At 31.5% G+C, this 18,336-nt stretch overlaps 3 protein-coding genes across 3 annotated transcripts; 2 read left to right on the top strand and 1 right to left on the bottom strand.

Annotated features, from left to right (window-relative positions):
* LOC8282170 (lysine--tRNA ligase, chloroplastic/mitochondrial) lies at positions 1-8,050 on the top strand. Its single transcript, XM_002523366.3, has 14 exons — positions 1-329; positions 584-802; positions 1,230-1,341; positions 1,569-1,677; positions 2,027-2,084; positions 2,843-2,911; positions 3,860-3,967; positions 4,707-4,799; positions 4,918-5,022; positions 5,095-5,301; positions 5,485-5,579; positions 6,050-6,140; positions 7,062-7,235; positions 7,593-8,050. The coding sequence occupies exons 1-14, from the start codon at positions 105-107 to the stop codon at positions 7,683-7,685; spliced, it is 1,758 nt and encodes a 585-aa protein (XP_002523412.1). The 5' UTR covers positions 1-104; the 3' UTR covers positions 7,686-8,050.
* A 4,610-nt stretch (positions 8,051-12,660) lies between these two features.
* On the top strand, positions 12,661-14,956 carry LOC8282169. Its single transcript, XM_015721934.3, has 2 exons — positions 12,661-13,471; positions 14,514-14,956. Exons 1-2 carry the CDS (start codon positions 13,062-13,064, stop codon positions 14,575-14,577), a joined length of 474 nt encoding a protein of 157 aa, XP_015577420.1. The 5' UTR covers positions 12,661-13,061; the 3' UTR covers positions 14,578-14,956.
* A 34-nt stretch (positions 14,957-14,990) lies between these two features.
* Positions 14,991-17,862, bottom strand: LOC8282168 (receptor-like protein 46). The gene is made up of 2 exons (XM_015721933.3): positions 16,555-17,862; positions 14,991-16,410 (listed from the first exon to the last, which is right to left on the bottom strand). Exons 1-2 carry the CDS (start codon positions 17,726-17,728, stop codon positions 15,278-15,280), a joined length of 2,307 nt encoding a protein of 768 aa, XP_015577419.2. The 5' UTR covers positions 17,729-17,862; the 3' UTR covers positions 14,991-15,277.
* Between the last annotated feature and the right edge of the window lie 474 nt (positions 17,863-18,336).

Genomic DNA, 18,336 nt, shown 5'->3' with positions numbered 1-18,336 from the left:
AGAAAAAGAAAAATAACTTAGATATAATATCTTACTTCTTTAATCTGAATAAAGGGTAAACCTTTGAAGGCTGAGAGGTAGAGAAAGAAGAGGGCAGCAAAATAATGGTGGAGGCACTGAGAGTATGGACTTTCTCTTCTTCTATTGTCCCTTTCAGGCATTTCCTTCGCTTTACCACTACCAAACGCACCTTTACTTCACTCCTCCTCCGCTGCTCCTCCAACAGCTCCTCCGCCGCCACCAAAGTCGCCGGCCGGAACCGCAGGTCTTCTTCCTCCTCCTCCTCTACCTCAGACCGAGAAGCTGTTCGCGCCATTCGTCTTAAAAAGGTCAGAATTGTAATTTGTTTTGCTAAACATCAATAGTAACATCAAAGTGACAAAGAAATTGATATTTTTATACATTTAGTGCTTTCTTCTTTGAAGTTTATGCAAAAAGAAAAGAAGAAATTGATACCCCTTGATCAGAAATTGCTATTTATGCAATGTTTTCCTTTGGATATCAGAAAGGTGGAAACTTTATTTCAAGAGCATAATTTTTTCTTTTTAATAATTCTCGGCATTTAGTTTTGCTGTTTGTAAAGGTAGAAGAATTGAGGAGCAAAGGGCTTGAGCCTTATGCATATAAGTGGGAAAGGACTCATACTGCTAATCAGTTACAAGAGATATATAGGTATCTTGCTAATGGTGAAGAGTTAAGAAACGAGAGTGATAATGTGTCTATAGCAGGCAGAATTGTTGCTCGTAGAGCTTTTGGAAAGCTCGCCTTTTTAACACTCAGAGATGACTCTGGAACTATTCAGGTCTGTTTCTTTTTTAATTCTCATGTGCATTTGATTTTAAATTGTCAGAATTTCTTTTTGATGTTGGCTTGAGCAGTGCCTTACGATGTTTGGATGTTTTATATTTTTGTTTAAATGGCAATCCTTTAAAGGCATTTGGAGAAATTTATAAAATTGGTGTCACACTTAGACATGAACATGTGGAAATGGAAATGACAACTTTGTCTTTAACTAGCCATGCTCTATTTCTGAATTTTGATGGCCCTTGAGAGAATTGTCCCTACATAACAGATAAGGTGGAATACCCTGTTAAGATCTTGAGCTTATTGTTATATAAAACATGTTCTTCATTATACCTGAGATCCTCATATCTATTTTATAACCTTGGTTATTCTTCTTTCTGATGGTATAGCTTTTTGTTCTTTTAATCTATTTACTTTTCTTATAGCTTTACTGTGAGAAGGAACGCCTTTTGAATGATGAGTTTGAGAAATTGAAGACACTTGTTGATATTGGTGATATATTGGGTGCTAGCGGCTCCATGAAACGCACAGAGAAAGGTAAAGTTCCCAACAAGTAATTAACTTAAGGGAATATCATTGTTTCAACTCTAATACATAGTCCATAGGCTTATCTCTTTTTTGATCTTGGGAGGCAGGTAGCAATTGGGGAATGTTATGCTTTCCTGCATTCTTCATGAAACTAGCAATGCTACTTCATCATTATCTTCCTATGATATTTGGAAACTTGGGTTAAGTAACCTATCTTTTTCTGGTTTATTCCTCAGGCGAGCTTTCGATTTGTGTGAATTCTTTCACTATTCTTACAAAATCTCTTCTTCCACTGCCGGACAAATATCATGGCTTAACTGATGTAGATAAGCGCTACCGCCAGCGGTGAGTTAATTTTCTATTCTTAATATTTCTTGTTAATGCTTTGTCTGTGTTATACAATCACAGAAATGAGATAGTGGAAATGGCTTTCTACAGATATTGATTGATGAATTTGTTTTAGAGAGATTGATTGATGAATTTGTTTTCAAGTATACTTTAATTAATGAGTTTGTTTTCGAGTATACTTTTTCACATTGTAGAAACAACCTAGATATGCTTGTCATTATCCTTTTCTTGGCGAGGTAGTGAGACATTGAGATGCACGCTTTGCGCATATCTCTATTTTATATTTGCAAAACATTTTTTTTATTTATTTTCTTCTTACTTCCTCCAATTGGTATTGCAATTTTAGGTATGTTGATATGATTGCAAATCCTGAAGTAGCTGACGTGTTCCGTAAAAGAGCAAAGGTTGATTATCTTCACTGCCATTGAGTTAACATGTCTCCTTTTCTTATTGTCTGAACTTTAATTTTGTGAAGCTTGAAAGTGAGGGTTATATAACTGTAGCTTTTACAGTTTTTCTGTACAATCAGCTCTTTTGTCTTTTAATATTAATCATCAACTTGAGCTTTAGACCTCGTGAACATTTTTGGGAAGATTCCAGGTGAAGTTTTCAGGAAGGATTTAACATATCTAGACCATTCTTAAAATGTGGCATTGGAGGATAGGATTTTAATGGCTAACTCCTCTATAATAGATTGGGACTGAAGCTGAATTGATCATTATATTGAGCTATCATAAGAGTGAGATAGTTATACTTGTACATGTTAGTATTTGCTAGAAGGGGACAATTATGAAGAGTACAAAATGTTTCATGTATTAGTTTGGGGCTTATTAACATATAGATTTTAGAATAATAAGTACTTTTATGTGGTTTACGGACAGAGTTTCTGATTGTGGAGTTGGCATCAGTTATGTTATCGAAACGAGGACTATTCTGAAATGATAATAGTGATCCTCACTTTTAATCTCACATCATGTAGTGATGCCTCAACCACTGAAGTTTCCTGCTTTCTAAAAACTTTGAATGGTTCTGATTCCAGGAGATTTTTTGGTTTCTGGTTTAGACTACTATTCACTCCTGGGTTTCTTTGTATTCCTGTTATTTCCTGTGGTTTAGCAATTTAGGATTGAGAATGCTACTCTTATAACCCTTCTTTTGGTAGATTGTTTCAGAGATTCGCAAGACAGTGGAATCATCAGGTTTTCTTGAAGTTGAAACTCCAGTTCTACAGGTTTGTTACTGTATCAATTGAGATTTCTCTTTGAGTTACTTGAATTCTTCTTGTCATATGATATGGCACAAAATAAATATGTAAATCATTTTGTAAACTGGAAATTGGTGTTGTTTATCATTGGCTTATTAAGGTGATAATTATTTAATAGAATGAGATCTTCCATCTGATGGAATGCTAAAGCAGGTTTAGGGGTCTTTCTGGATTCTGAAGCCTGTTTTGAGAACCTGAGCTTGTGCCTACAACAGTTGCAGAACTAGTAGCCATAATAGATAACTGAGGCTAGTTTGATGCATGTGAAGAAACTTTTTTTATTTATTTATTTCATTTCATTAGTTTTAGTGCTTAATTAACACATTTCATGGTAGTGTTTTAGTGTTGTCATTGTGCATGTGGCATTTGAAGAGCAGGAAATGATTTTCTTGCAAAGAGAATCTTGGTTATATTCTGATTTTCCTTTTTCCACTGGGAGCAAGTGTATTTTGTTAAAGCAACAAGCTCAAACATGGAGATGTGCTCTCTCTTTACATAGACCATCTAAATTGGTGTTGAGACTTGTTAGCATAAACACATAGTTATTTCCCTAATTCCTATATTTATTTGGTTGAAGTTCTACTGCATGACAATACTACTTCATTATGTAGACACATTTTTCCATTTTAGCATTTCCTTGGAATGAATGTTGGTGATTTGTTCATTGTGCATGCACAGACAGGTGGATCATTTTTTAGAACAATTCTATGTAAATATTACTTCTTTTATGTTGTTAGAGACCATTCTTTTAATTTCTAAATTAGTTATCTGCATGTTCAAAAAGAAAGAAAATGGCTTGAAATAGCTTTTCTTTTTTTCTAGTTTGCATTGTTGGATATAACATCATATGTGTGTATCAACTGAGAAATATTTTCTGCATCTGGAACTTGGTTTTTAATTAATTTTATTTTCTAGGGAGCAGCTGGTGGAGCAGAAGCTAGGCCATTTGTAACATATCACAATTCACTTGGAAGGGATCTTTATCTAAGAATTGCAACTGAGCTTCACTTGAAGAGAATGTTGGTGAGGTTTTAATCTTAATTCTCTTTTTTAAGCCTTGAAAGTCACCTGATATGTTATGGTCCCATGTTATAGATCGAGTTATGGGTCTGTAAACTTGAATCAAACTGTGGATTAGTGTTTGGTTTGTTTTTTTGAGAAATTCTGCCCTTGTGACCTATTTTGTGCAGTAACTGAATTTGGGCTCATTAAGAGAGAACCCAACAACCTCATTAACGACACCAGAGTTTTGGAAATTCAACTTGTTCTCTTTTCATTGAACAAACTTGATAACTACCCTACCGCAGAAAATTCCCACTAAAATAACTCCTATTCCTAATAGTAACTGCTTCCCATGTTTATATTTATATATTACATTGAGATTACATTAAATAGTAATTAACTAAACAAACTACCACATGGAACTTAACTAAAACAAATTACTGCTATCATCAGTTCTTTGAATCACCAGCTGCTGCCAATATTTCCTTCTCAGATGCTGCCAACACTTTCTTTTTCTTCTGACCATGGGTGAAACGTCTGCAAACCAATCCTTGAAATGTGTTTGGAGTAAGCTTGACTGTAACATGATTGATAATCCTTTTTTTCTCCACCTTTATGTATTCATGAAAGTTTGATGATGTGCTGATAGCGCCAGAATTAGATCAAAATCTATCAAGTCTTATGTACATTATTTGTCATTTAGTTTTTATATTTTTCTTACCCTTTAGTTTATGTCCTAATGTGCGTTGTATAATTATAGGTTGGAGGGTTTGAGAAAGTATACGAGATTGGTCGAATTTTCAGAAATGAGGGCATTTCAACTCGTCATAATCCAGAATTTACCACGATAGAGGTAAACTCTGCTGCTTTCTCTGTTTTACTCTTCAATTATAAGCTTTGCTTAGTCCAAGAAACTTCTTCATTTTCATCTAGTGGAACTCTGATCTATATTGTCACTAGCTTGATATTAGATGTATGAAGCATATTCGGACTACCAAAGCATGATGAACATGGCAGAGGAAATCGTTACTCGCTGTGCTCTTGCTGTTCATGGGAAATTAACCATTGATTACCAGGTAACGGTTTGTATATCTGAAAAGTGATGTGCTGTTAGATCTGTGCAAAGCTTATGTGTGGCTTCAAAACAGGGAGTAGATGTTTGTCTAGAGCGCCCTTGGAGGAGGGAAACCATGCACAATCTTGTGAAAGAGGCCACTGGGATTGATTTCAATGAGCTTGGTAATGATCTGAAAGTTGCTAAAGATACAACTTTGAGAAATCTTGGGCCTGTGCTTGAACACAAGGACAGATCCTCCGTTGAAGGATGTTCTTCTGTGGGCAACCTCCTTAATGAGGTAATCTTCTGTCATTCGTTCTATGTTTCTCTATTTAAATCTTTTGAGTTGCTGGTTTTGCTGTTGTGCTGACACTAAGTTTCTTTTCACATGGGCTTGTTTCATTTGCTTTCCCTTTTGTTTATTGCTTGAATATCTCTTTTGCACATCCTTGAAGACTATAATTTCATTTAACTTGTACAGGTTTTTGAAATTGTTGTAGAGCCTAAGCTCTTGCAACCCACATTTGTTTTGGACTATCCGATTGAGATCTCTCCTCTTGCTAAACCACATCGAAGGTAGAAAACTTTACCAAATTTTGAATGTTGTCTGTTTCTTTAAGTGTATCAATATATTAATTGTTGCTCACTTTCAAATTTTACACAATTGGTTTGGGGTATGTTCTTGCAGATTTATCTTTATATATAATTTTCTTGGTGTAGTTTTTAAACATTAATAGTCTAGCATGTTGTGGATGTCTAAAGCAACAAATATGGAGTTGATTTTATGAAGATGCAGTGCTGGTGGCAGATTTCTTTTGCATGTCGGATTATATATATAGCTGCAATAGATATAGCTCCTTAATCTCTGTTCTCTATGCAATGTGTATTCCTCTGTTCTATCAGATGGAGATTTTCCTTTGTTATTAACATTCTGTGTTTGTGAAACTGATAGGAGCAGAATCTTTCTGAAATGCTGTGTACAGAGCACTATAATGCAGTTGTCTCTTTTAATATTGTTTGGTAAGCTCGTTATCTGTTCACAACAGGCATGTAGGCTTGACTGAGAGATTTGAACTCTTTATTTGCGGTCGTGAATTGGCCAATGCATTTTCTGAATTGACTGATCCTATGGATCAGGTACGTATTAACACCATTTGCAGATATGCTATTTTAACTTTCTTCTTCTTGCAATATGTAAATACAAGTGATTGATTTGTTTTTATTATGCTATAACGATTCATTCTTTCGTTATCGAGTTCTTAAACTTCTGATATTGGCTGAATATTTTTGAATGAGTTGTTGAGATGGGAGGTTATTTTTAATTTATTAATGGCTTATATTAAACTTGATAATGCAATGAAATTTAGAAAAGAATTTGAAATGCTTTTTCCAGACAGATAGAAACTAGTCAATCAATTGATGCTCCTTAATGATTGTTGTCCAAGCCTTAAAGCTATTGTTAAAACTGGAGTGCATATATGAATAAACCAAACTTTTACCTCTTATCTTTCTATTTGCTGTATCCAGTCCAACTTTTGGTGTGTTTATGATCTTAATATTTCTCCTTATATTTTTTAGTTGGTGGTTTTAATATGGAGAAGACCTGTTTGCCTTGAACTTACTGACCGGAATATGAAATAGTGAGATACTTCTAGAATGAAGGAAACTTCACAATGCAATTGACTTTAGTAGTGGCTTGTCAGAATAATTGTAAATTTTTTTATTTTATTTTTTTTAAATGCAGTGAACTGAATACTTTTGTTGATGCTTAATCAATTGAAAACTTATGTTGATGATTAGTGAAGTAAAATTAGAAGTGTGGACCATCTGTTAATTTGTAAAACAATGGCACATAGCTCTGGTGCTCTTCAGTCTTCTGATATCTAGAAAGGTATCTTTGTGAATTAGTTTGTTCTTTGGACAGTCTTGGTGTGTCACAATTACTCTTTGACGGACTTGGGCATGTGGCTGCCCTACTGTTGATGTTTTGTTTTTCTTTTTCTTGTTTTGTTGTCTTCCATAGGTTTAATAAGGGCTCTCAATTTGATATATTTTTAGAGAGGACGATTGGAAGAGCAAGTGAGGCAGCATAATGAGAAGAGATCAACTATTTCAGAAGCACATAAAGAGGAAGAGAAAAAAGATGAACAAGAGGATGATTCATACAGCGTGACACTTGACGATGACTTTTTGACGGCTTTGGAATATGGAATGCCTCCGGCTTCAGGAATGGTAATCACCTCTATGCTATGCATTTTTTCTTTTTTTTCTCAAAGAATATCGCTGACCAAAATCAATGCCATCTATAAAACTTTCTGGTATGATAAAGGTTGGAAAAGGTTATTAAACAATACTTTTATACCTTTTGGAAAATCTGACCTATAGTAAATTTTATTTGGCAATATACACAAGTTGCCCTTTGAAGATAATTTAAGTTTTGATTTCATCTTTTCAATTGCTAGAGTTGAATCTAGGTCTAGTATCTGAAAAGACATTCATGGTCTTAAAATAAGTTAAAGCCTAATTTGCTATCCTAATGCATACATTTATGGGGAAAAACATTAATGGGAAGAGTGTGTTTTGGTTTAGGGACTTGGCATTGACAGACTTGTGATGCTTTTGACAAACTCTGCTAGCATTCGAGATGTGATTGCTTTTCCTGTGCTCAAGGTTCAGCAGTAGCATTGCAGCAAAAGATGGCTCATTTTCTTTATCAAGATTCTCATTGGGTTTTTTTTTTCTTTTGTAACTGTTCAAATTTTGGGGCTGAGGAAGCTATGGATGGGTGTGACTTAAGAGACTTTTATAGTACAAAGGAAATCGTTGGCTACATTTGCCAAGGCTTTTGGTTATCTATAGATTGAGGAAATGTGATAGTATTATTAATCTTATCTTAGCCCTCGCAGCTTTTGGAGGTCTGCATGTATCATTTACATTAGTATTATTTTTTATTTTTTATTTTAATTTTGAGGTATTCTTTTATCATTCAGATTTGTAAACTAAGAGTAATTTCATTTTCCATGAGTTAAAAGAGTTATGGTTGGACATTTGTAGTTATTATTATATTATTATTATTATTTATTGTTATAAATTGTGTTATTGTATTATATTATTATTATAATTATGTTTAGTAATAATGAATTGTTTTTAGAAATTAATCGGTAATTGGTAAATTATTACAAATAGTATGATTCAGGTTTTTATAAATGAAAAAAATTAATAATTTTAATTTGGTTTGATTTAGGTTTATAAATGAAAAAGATAATTTCTTTTCCAAATAATTTTAATTTGGTTAATAAAATAATTCAGCGGTTTGGTTTAGGTTTAGTAATTTTTTTTTTTAAATTACGGTTTTGGTATTTTTTATTTATTATTTCTGAATAAAACAATCGAAAAATAACCGAAAAATAATTAAAATATCTAGCTTATAATATGGCTCCAACTGGAATGAGCTTACATGTAAATGTATTGAAAAGGATTTTTAGATAATGACATCATAATACAGAGAGCTACCCCTCATTTTAATTCTCCAGGAGCAGTATCTGGCCACATTTTCCTGTCCAGAAGGAACCCACAGAAGCCAGTGAAGGTAAAGCTAGCAGACTGCAATGCTGCAATAACAACTTTGAAAGTGATTTTTCTTGCTAGGAAGATGATGATGATGATGCAATTGCATGTGCAACCATGTTAGAGGTCCAGCAACTAGTCACAGATGTTATGTCGTCTCACACTTAAAAAAATACATAGATTTCTTCAACTCCAGATCTCTAACAATGAACATTTCATTGGTACTCCTACAAATATGGATGCTGTCATCTTACAATAGAAATCAATATTAATAAAAAGAAATTATTAGTTAATTATTTTTCTTTTCGAAACTAAATTTTAAATTTTTTTAATCAAGTTTGGTATACTTATAACAAATTTAAATATCAGGTTGGATTTTCTTTTACCGATTAATTGTTAAGACTATCTTGATTAATGGTAAGAAATAAATAAAAAAGTAATTTTACCAAAACGGGCTCGAATTTCAAGCATATATAAATATATTTAAGAAATTAAAAAAATATATTAATGTAATATGTTAAATTTCAGAAATATTTAAGAATTAAGCCTAAAATTCTTTCTTGCATCAGCTGGCAGCTAGTGGTGGCTAATAACTAATAAATTAACTATTTAATAAAATTTATTTATTATTATTATTAGTATATTAAATGTAATTTATTTTATAATATATAACATAGTACAAACAGCTCATATTAACTAAGAATACTATAATTAATTTTATTTAACTCAATTATATATTTATAAAAGTTATTTTTAAAGTAGGAATCGGAATCAAAGTTCTACTAATAATAAATATATATTTTTTATATATCACAATTACTTATTATAAATTATAAAAAAATAACTAATTGTAAATAAAAATAATATTGTTCAAATAAATAAAAGAATCAAATTAAATATCAACCGATAAGGAAAAAAAACTCTAAAATAAAATTAATTAGGATTAAATTGATTATGAATTGTTAATTCTTAAATTTCTTTTAAATGAATTTAATCGATTTCATAAATTTAGTAATAAAAATTCTAAATTAAATACCCATAAAGAAAAGAAAAAAGAAAAAACAAAGGGTACGGAGGAATGATGGAAAGATCATGAGAGGGGTGAAAAGAAGGTAGGGGCCTCTGCTTCCACTATAATCGACAGTTGGGCATGCGTTTGTCCCCACCTTACATAATAAAAGTCACAAAAAAAAAAAAAAAAAAACATTTTCTATTTTCTATATTTCTCTATTATATCTTAATATATTTGATTGCTTGGCCCACTTAGCAAACATCCATTATATATTATTTCATATCTAAAACATTTCTTTATATAAAAAAAAAAAGTAATAAAAAAATGTATTACACAATTAGAATGAATTATATCATTTATCATCTAATAATTTTACATTTTATAAATAATTAATTATCTTAAAACATTTAGGGTTACATGTTAGTGGGTTCAATTTAACTCTAATAAAATCTTGTTCATGATTAAAATTTACTAAGAGTAAAATTTAAAATATATAACGTTTCGAAAATAAATATTTCTGATAATAATATATAACATCCTAATAAATACCATTCTTCAAGATTTAATATTTAAATAAAAGAAAAAGACCTATAATGAATGCAAGGGAAAACTAACTTGTTAATTACTAGTGACACCAACTAGAAGGGGAAAAAATAAAATTAAAAGGTTGGTGAAGAAGAAAAATGGAGCTATCAAGTTTGACAAAGAAAAAGGTTAATGTATAGGGCAAAAGCTTTAAAGGTAGAGAGAGAGCTTTTGTATTGAGGATGTGGGCTACAAATTTCACAATCAAGAAAAGCATAAGAAGAAAACATGTTTGGAAGGATAGCATAAGCCTTGAGAAATCAATGACTTTGCTTTTAGATCTTCATATCAAATACTCTTTGACATACAATATGCTTTTTTTTTTTTTTTTTTATTTTTAAATTTCTAGTATATTGTTTGGATTTTCTGAGATATTAAAATTAAAAAAAAAAAAAAAGAAAGAACCCAAAAGATGAACATTTCTTGATAATCAATATCTTTAATTCAGGGAGTTGACCATCAAATTTATATTCCTAGGGTTTACCCTTTTTTTTAAACAAAAAAATTCCATATCAATATAGTTTTGGTGAGCTTGCTTTCATACTTTAAACTTGCATCAAAGATGTGTGACAAATAAAATAAAATAAAACAAAATGTCTTCAACAATTATATAATACATTAATACCTAAAAGGGTCCCTTGCAAATTCTTTTTTCATTCAATGCAATATGAGCATTGTTTAATAAGATTTTATTCCAAAATTATCTTCTTATGTCTCTCTTTTCTTTTCTAATTATCCTTTTGAAAAGTCACTTAGAAAAAAGTTGTTAAACTAACAAATCTAAAAATAAAAAATAAAAATATGATATAAAAATAAAATAATATCCAAGCTGACACGCATTTTTTTAAACTAAATTTGATTTTTTTTAATTATTTTGTGATTTTTTTCTAAATCTTTAGATTCTATTTTTTTTTTCAAAATTAGCTATTGAGATTCGATAGATAATTTAATTCTTTTATAAAATTATTTTCAAAATTACTAAAAAGGGTTTTTTTTTTTTTTTAAAAAAAAGAAAATATTAGTCTATATTCTAAAAAAAATGTCAAAAGTTAAATGAGTTTCCATATAATGTCGGTTGGCAAGGACAGCCATTCAAAATGTTCAAAAGGTATCTCTGTACTTAGGCACAGCGAAACTAAAAATCCAAACATTTACGTGATATCCAATTGTAAATTTAGTTTATCTTTTAAATTTTTATTTAACTAATTTTATTTAAGCTAAATTAAAATTTCGATCAAAAGAAAAATAATTATTTAAATTTTTAATGTCATTAGATCTTTGTATTTATATACCTTTTCTATAAACTGTTTGATAATATTCAATTAAAATGCTCTTTCAATTATTTGAAATTTTACGTAAGATTTTCATTTAACAAAAAAAATTTTGAGTATTTTTTTTTCTCTTTAGAGAATTTTTGAGCATGTTAATACTTTTGCATTAAAGATTACTACTCGTTTATTTGTGTATTGTATAATTTAATAAATTTTTTAATTTTTTATATTAATTATAATATTTTTAAAAAATAATAAACTAATTATTTTTAAATGGTCATTTTTAATTTTTTTTTAAAATTTTAAGATTTTATTAGTATAATAATATATAATTATTTTAAAAATATTTATTAATGAATTTTAATATTATATAAGCTAATACTATATTAATATTACTATTTTTTAGAATTAAATTATTAATGTTATTTTCTAAAATTAAAAATATTATCTAATTAGAAAACTACTTTATTAGTTAATAAAATATTAAAATATAATTAATATATTATTGTTTAGGATAAAATTAGTATTATCATCTGATTAGAAAACTATTTATTAGTTAATATAATTAATATATTATTTTTTAAAATTAGAATCAATATTTAATTAGGATTGTAATTTATTAATTAATAAATTAATAAAAAAATTATAAAATTATACATAAATTTGAATTTTATGTTCTAAAAATAAGTACATTTATCAAATAAAAATTTCTTCTGTAAAAAATTAATCACAAATATCAAAAAAAAATTAGATTCAAAAATTTATATATATATTTTACTTTTCTAAAAAATAATTGTACTGCTTAAGAACCCTCTAATATTATTATTATTATTATTATTCTAAAATATATTTAATTTATTAAATCCAATAAATTTGTGCAATTGATTGATATTTCCTTTTCTTTGAAAAAATTTCTTAATAAATTAATTTAAGGTAATAAAGAATTTTTACTTAAAAGAGAATGTACTGTCGAACATAATATAATTAATATATTTATATATATTAAATATTAAAATTATTTAATTATTAAATTTAATTCCTTATAAAAATGAAGTTAGTTTTTTTTAGAAAAATTTATTAATAATAATGATTATTAAATATTAAATACAAGAGTTAGTTATATTTTCAGAAAAAGAAATATATCAGTGGAGGAATAAAAAATTTCTAACAGTTAATAAATGAATCTTGTACTTGGACAAGTTGTTTTTTTTCTCTCTTTTACTTAAAAAAATCTGTCTTTCTGTGCCCATTATCAGAGGTTTCTCTTATTCTTGTTCTTTCACCCATTTCAAAAGATTTCTTGATTCATTGAACTATGGAGGAAGAAGAAGAAGAAGAAATTAAATGGTAGAAAAGAAGAAGAGGGTTACTATTGTCATTTCCTGAAATATTCATAAATTTGTTTTCTCTCCAAAGTAGAGTACAAAAGGATTTGTCTTTTCTCTCTATTCATTGAAACAGAGGAAACAGAGCTCTCTCTAGATAGTAGATACCCACTTTTTGATTATGAAGTTGCAGTTCATTAATCACTTTAGAAACTCAAATTGCATTCTGGGTTTTGCTCTTTTCTCTCAAAGATTCTAACTTTGATCTCTCTACACAAAAAAATAAAAAAATGGGCTAATGATCATTTTGAAAAATCAAGAAAGAAATATATTGTTGATGAGGGTTTTGTTTTGCAAGATCCATTGTCCTTCTTTTATTTGCTTTTGCAAGCCTTCTGCTAGTTTATTATATACAGCAGCAGGACCTTTGAAATTGGAAAGCAGGCCTCATGTTCCATCTTCAACAACTGCTACTACTACTACTACTGCAACAGTTATATCAGTTGCTATTACTGATTCCATTAATGAAGTCATAGAAGAAAGTCTAGATGTAGTTGTAGATGAGAAACAATCACAGGGCCTCAAAAGTAGTCTTAAAAAGTCTTCTTTGTTGGATTCAGAACAAGTTGATGAGAAGAAGAAGAAGACAGTGCAGTGGATGGATTTGTTAGGAAAAGAACTCGTTCAGATTAGAGAATTTGAATCCAGGTTGATTACTTGCTACTTTCTTTCCCTTTCTATACTTTGTTTTCTTGTTTCAGTAAATTTATAATAGTTTTTTGCTTTGGAAATTTGATTGTGATATAGACTTTGATTTTAGTTTCTTGAACTTGAGATTGATAATCACAAAGATTTTCATCATTTCTTTGCATTCATTGTTGTTGGAGAATTAAATAAGGGTAAAACTTGAAATCTAAAACAACGATTTTAAGAGTAATTGGTTATATTTAGAAGTAATTGGACAATGTCATATATTTTTCTACAAGCCTTTAGTTTCTTTTTTTTTTTCACAAAAAAATTGGTTGTTTGCTTCTGTTGATCTCCAGAAATTACATTTGATCTGGAAAACTGCACATGGGTGTTAAATCATGAATATCTGTTCATGCACAGGAGTATTTACAGCACCTCAACTCAATAATGTGACACTACAGTGTTTCTGGGTAGAATAGGTTTTATCTTTGGTGTTACTTTCTATGAGTTCAAGCTTCCATGGCTTCATGTTAGTTCTTGATATAGTTCTTCGGAAAAGTTCTTCCACATTCTAGTGGAAATCACTCAAATTAAAATTGTCGGTGATGTAATGCTTGAAAATATGGCGAGAATAATAAGTCTTTAAAACACACAATTTATCTTATAATTACTGTCATATAACAGAAATACAATACTTGATAAGTGAATCTAGCAATAAAATGTTACTAGTTTCTTTGGTCTTAGAGGTCAAATCGACTAGAAGCTGTGAACGAGTCTCGAATCATCCTCATGGATTCCCAAGGAATGCATGAATATAGTAAAATCCTTCCTGATGAGTAAATACAAGACTACAGTGTAGAAATCTTTTCACTACTCACCCTTGAAGAAATTGGCTCAAATGGTTCACGCACAAGCATCAAATGTCATAGAATTTTGCTTCCCGTTCTCAATTTTTCATTTTCCTTTGACAGTAAATTCATATATTTGATATATATGCTTTAAAGTCTAAAGTGATTATAGCCAAATAATGCCCTTATCCCTCTTCTTTGTTTTTTAATAGTGAAACAGATGATACTGATGGTGAAGATCAGAGCAGTAGGGGCTGTTCCTGTATAGTTCTTTGAGGTTCAGCTAGAAATCCATTGCACAAGTTCCTGTGTTGACTACTGCAATCAGAAGTCTGTTTCCTGTATGGGACAGGCTCCTCCATCAGCTTCATTAGATTCAAGAATCAAGTTTAATTTGATCATCTCCTTTGGTTCTGAGGTTGGAATCAAGACATTTCTAGGAGATCGATGCAACTGTTAATTAATATTCTCTCAAATATGTAGGCTATTGTTTGTTAATTTTATCAAGTGATTATGAAATTTCAGGAGTTGATAGTCCTATTCTGTGTTCAGTGATTTTCTTTCAAAACTTACTGCATAAATTTATAGTTTTCAAACTTGCTGTCAGAACGCTGTTATGGTGTCTATTTATATGAACATATTCATCCTTCTTCCATAGCACATGCATTATTATTAAGTATTGCTAAAGGTGGCAAGCAAACATGGCTGATTTTGCATTTAACAAGAATTGTGGAAAGATCTGCTGTACATCATTCTGACGGATTCTAACTCAACTGACTTAATTATCTAGTTCTTCAAAACAGAAAAGAAGGCGGCAGAAAACAGTGCATAATGTTATGTTTCTTTACAAGAAAGTTTCTTTCAGCACACACTAGACCACTTGTCGCCATTGTTGGCCTGCAAAGATGACATACCAACTTCAGGACCATACTTAGACCATATCTATGTTGAAAATTTTATGGCAAACCTTAAGTACTTATAGCCTTCTGCTCAGGAGGCGGGGTGGATTTTGAAACAGGTTTCGAGGTGGTAGCCACTGGATTAATCCAGTGAAAAATATTATTCCTACAGTCGCTAAGAGGCCAACTGAATATCCAATCCCCACTGCTGCCCATGAAAACCATGTTTCCTCTTCTTGTGGCTCTGGAGGTGCAGTTGACTGATCTTCTGGACACGGCACCCTAATTTGCATACCACACAATCCACTGTTGTTGGCATAATACTTCGGATCATTAAACATCGTATCCATTTGGCCTCCCACTGGAATCTGACCACTGAGGCTGTTGTTGCTCACATCCAAAGTAGCAAGTTCCTGCAACTTAGATAGTGTGCTAGGAATGGAGCCTGATAATCTGTTGTGTGACAAGTCAAGGCCTTCTACACTCTCTAAATCACCAAAACTTTCAGGTATCCCACCAGAGAGATGATTATATGAAATATTCAATATCTTTAGACCCTTTAAAAGACCTAATGATGTTGGGATTTCACCAGAAATTTGGTTCTTTGACAAATCTAGCAAGGAGTAGATATCGAGGCTGTGGCTTGACAGACCTTGTATCGAATTTTTCCAGTTCACCACCAAGTCATTGAATTCAAAGGGAATGATGAAAAAATCAATGAATGTTGCAAAGGTATTAGGTGTATCTACCATTCCAACCAGGTTCCCAAGCTTGACAGGAATCTCACCAGTGAGGTTGTTGTTTGACAGATCAAGAATGCGAAGGCTAGTGAGGTTGGCAATGGTGTCTGGGATAGAACCTTTGAGGGAGTTGTTTCGTAAATTTAAGATTTGAAGAGAGGTCATTTGGGAGAGAAATGTTTGCAGTTCACCAGTAATTTGGTTGTCACGGAGATCAAGATGTTGAAGCTTGCTCAAGTTGGTCAGGTTCCTTGGTAAACTGCCGGAGAACTTATTGTTTCCCAATGAAAGGATGATGGTTTCTTCTGAAAAGGTTACCGGAACTTCACCCGAGAATTCATTAGAAGAGAAATCGATGTAAGCTAGCAAAGCATCTGGTTTAAAAGCTGGGATATTCCCTGAAAACCTATTTCCTGACAAATCCAACAGAATAAGGCGATAAATTTCTGAGATGGACCCTGGAATCTGCCCTGAAAAGTTGTTTTTGGCTAACATTAGAACTATAATAGCATTAGCATTTCCGATGTTATCTGGCAACTGTCCAGAGAAGTTGTTCCTTGATAAGGTAAGCAGAGACAAACTCAGAGATTCAAACAAACGAGGAGGAAGAGAACCTGTGAATTTGTTATCAGACAGAACAATGGCACTTAGGTCCATTTCAGCTAGCCATTGGGGGAATGGTCCTTGGAGCATATTCTCACTCAAATCCAAGAGGTTAAGAGCGGTCTGCGTTGAAATCCATTCTGGGATTCCTCCTCGAAGACTGCATGCTTTTAAAGATAACTGCGTCAAGTTACATCTTGGTACCAAGTCCACACTGTTATCCCATGTCAGATTATTCCCTCCAAGAAACAGCTCCGCCAGACTCTTGATATCAAACAACCATGTTGGTATTCTTCCAGCAAGGAAGTTGTCTTGCAGTCGAAGAACTTTCAACTTGCTCAGTTTCTGTATTGATGTCGGGATTCCCCCAGTAATCCTGTTGTTGCTCAAGGCCAGAGTAGTTAGGTTGGTAAGATCACCTATATTAGCAGGAATCTCCATTGATAGAGCATTGTCACTTAATTCCAATACTTGCAACTCCTTCAGAAAGAGAACAGATGATGGAATCCTACCGATGAAATTGTTGCCTCGGAGACTCAGCTGCTGCAGATATGTAAGGTTTCCAATTTCCTGAGGAATAATTCCTTCAATAGAATTATCATCCAACTTGATTACCCTCAATTTCTTAAGAGATCCTATCTCCTTGCCTAACGTACCAGTGAGTAGGTTGCTACTCATATCAAGATACTGAAGATACTTCAACTGGAAAATCTGTGGAGGAATAGGGCCACTAAAATTATTGAGCATCATCTCTAGATGAACCAACATGCTAAGATTGGTAAACATGGTAGCTGGAATCTCACCCAGTATGTGATTTGAAGATATGTCAAGAAACATCAAACTTCGGATGCGAAAGAGAGGTGATAAAACTGAAGAAGGAATGGGTATGGGGTTTACAGATCCAACCAAGGAGCTAACAGAAAGAGATGTCACGGATCTTGAAGTTGAGTTAGCTTTGCAACCTACCATTTCCCATTGGCAACAATCTGATGCTGAAGTCCAAGAATCCAGGCCGAACAAAGAATAATCAGAAGAAGAGGAAGAAGAAGTAGAGTTGAGGGTTCTGATGACGAGGGATTTGAATTGGAGAAGAGCTTGTTTGTGATCATCTGGGCAGGAAAGGGTAGGGGTGAAGAAAAAGAACAAGAACAAGAGCAAGAATATCAGGAAGCGCAGGTTGGCCATTAGTTCTTGTGGAGTAGGAATTCAAGGACTTGGTGCTTAAATGAAGTTCACATTACATTGCAAGTCAATGGCTGTAGTAATGGAGAGTTGAAGTCAACGACAAGCTATGAATAAGGTATAAAGTAATGGAAATCTTTTGAAAAAAAAAATGAAAGTAGCAGGAAAAAGACTGGAAAGTCATATTTAATTGTCTGATTAGTGGAATGAGATTTGGTTGGTGATTGATATGACTTTTGCTGACTTCTTAGGTTTACAATGGCACCATTGTTATTAGTCTTTTATTCTAGATGATAATATATCTTATGGTCTTCTTGGCAGGTTGAAACCAAATCAACAAACAAAACTAAATTCATTGTGTTATATATATATATATATATATATATATATATATATATGGCAGAGCCCAAAATAAATTTAAAGGGGCCCAAAACTTTACAACAGAATTAAATTATAAAGAGTACCATGGTTCTACTATATATACTTATAAAAATTGGTATTATTTTAATTTTAATAATTTATTAATATAACTAAATACTAGATTAATCAACTATATATAATATTTAGTTATTGTTATTTAAATATATTATTTTTATTTTTATTAAAAAATT

This window comes from Ricinus communis, chromosome 9 (assembly GCF_019578655.1).
Source record: "Ricinus communis isolate WT05 ecotype wild-type chromosome 9, ASM1957865v1, whole genome shotgun sequence".
Taxonomy (NCBI): Eukaryota; Viridiplantae; Streptophyta; class Magnoliopsida; order Malpighiales; family Euphorbiaceae; genus Ricinus; species Ricinus communis.
The sequence above is the reverse complement of the archived record's forward strand: the minus strand, read 5'-3'. Positions and strand labels throughout refer to the sequence as shown.

Coding starts and splice junctions, on each gene's coding strand:
- LOC8282168 (XM_015721933.3), bottom strand. CDS start 17,728: ATGGCCAACCTGCGCTTCCTGATATTCTTGCTCTTGTTCTTGTTCTTT. Junction 16,411..16,554: donor GTCTGATAACAAATTCACAG/GTTCTCTTCCTC, acceptor ACAACTTTTCAG/GGCAGATTCCAGGGTCCATC.
- LOC8282170 (XM_002523366.3), top strand. CDS start 105: ATGGTGGAGGCACTGAGAGTATGGACTTTCTCTTCTTCTATTGTCCCT. Junction 803..1,229: donor ATGACTCTGGAACTATTCAG/GTCTGTTTCTTT, acceptor CTTTTCTTATAG/CTTTACTGTGAGAAGGAACG. Junction 3,968..4,706: donor TTCACTTGAAGAGAATGTTG/GTGAGGTTTTAA, acceptor GTATAATTATAG/GTTGGAGGGTTTGAGAAAGT.
- LOC8282169 (XM_015721934.3), top strand. CDS start 13,062: ATGATCATTTTGAAAAATCAAGAAAGAAATATATTGTTGATGAGGGTT. Junction 13,472..14,513: donor ATTAGAGAATTTGAATCCAG/GTTGATTACTTG, acceptor GTTTTTTAATAG/TGAAACAGATGATACTGATG.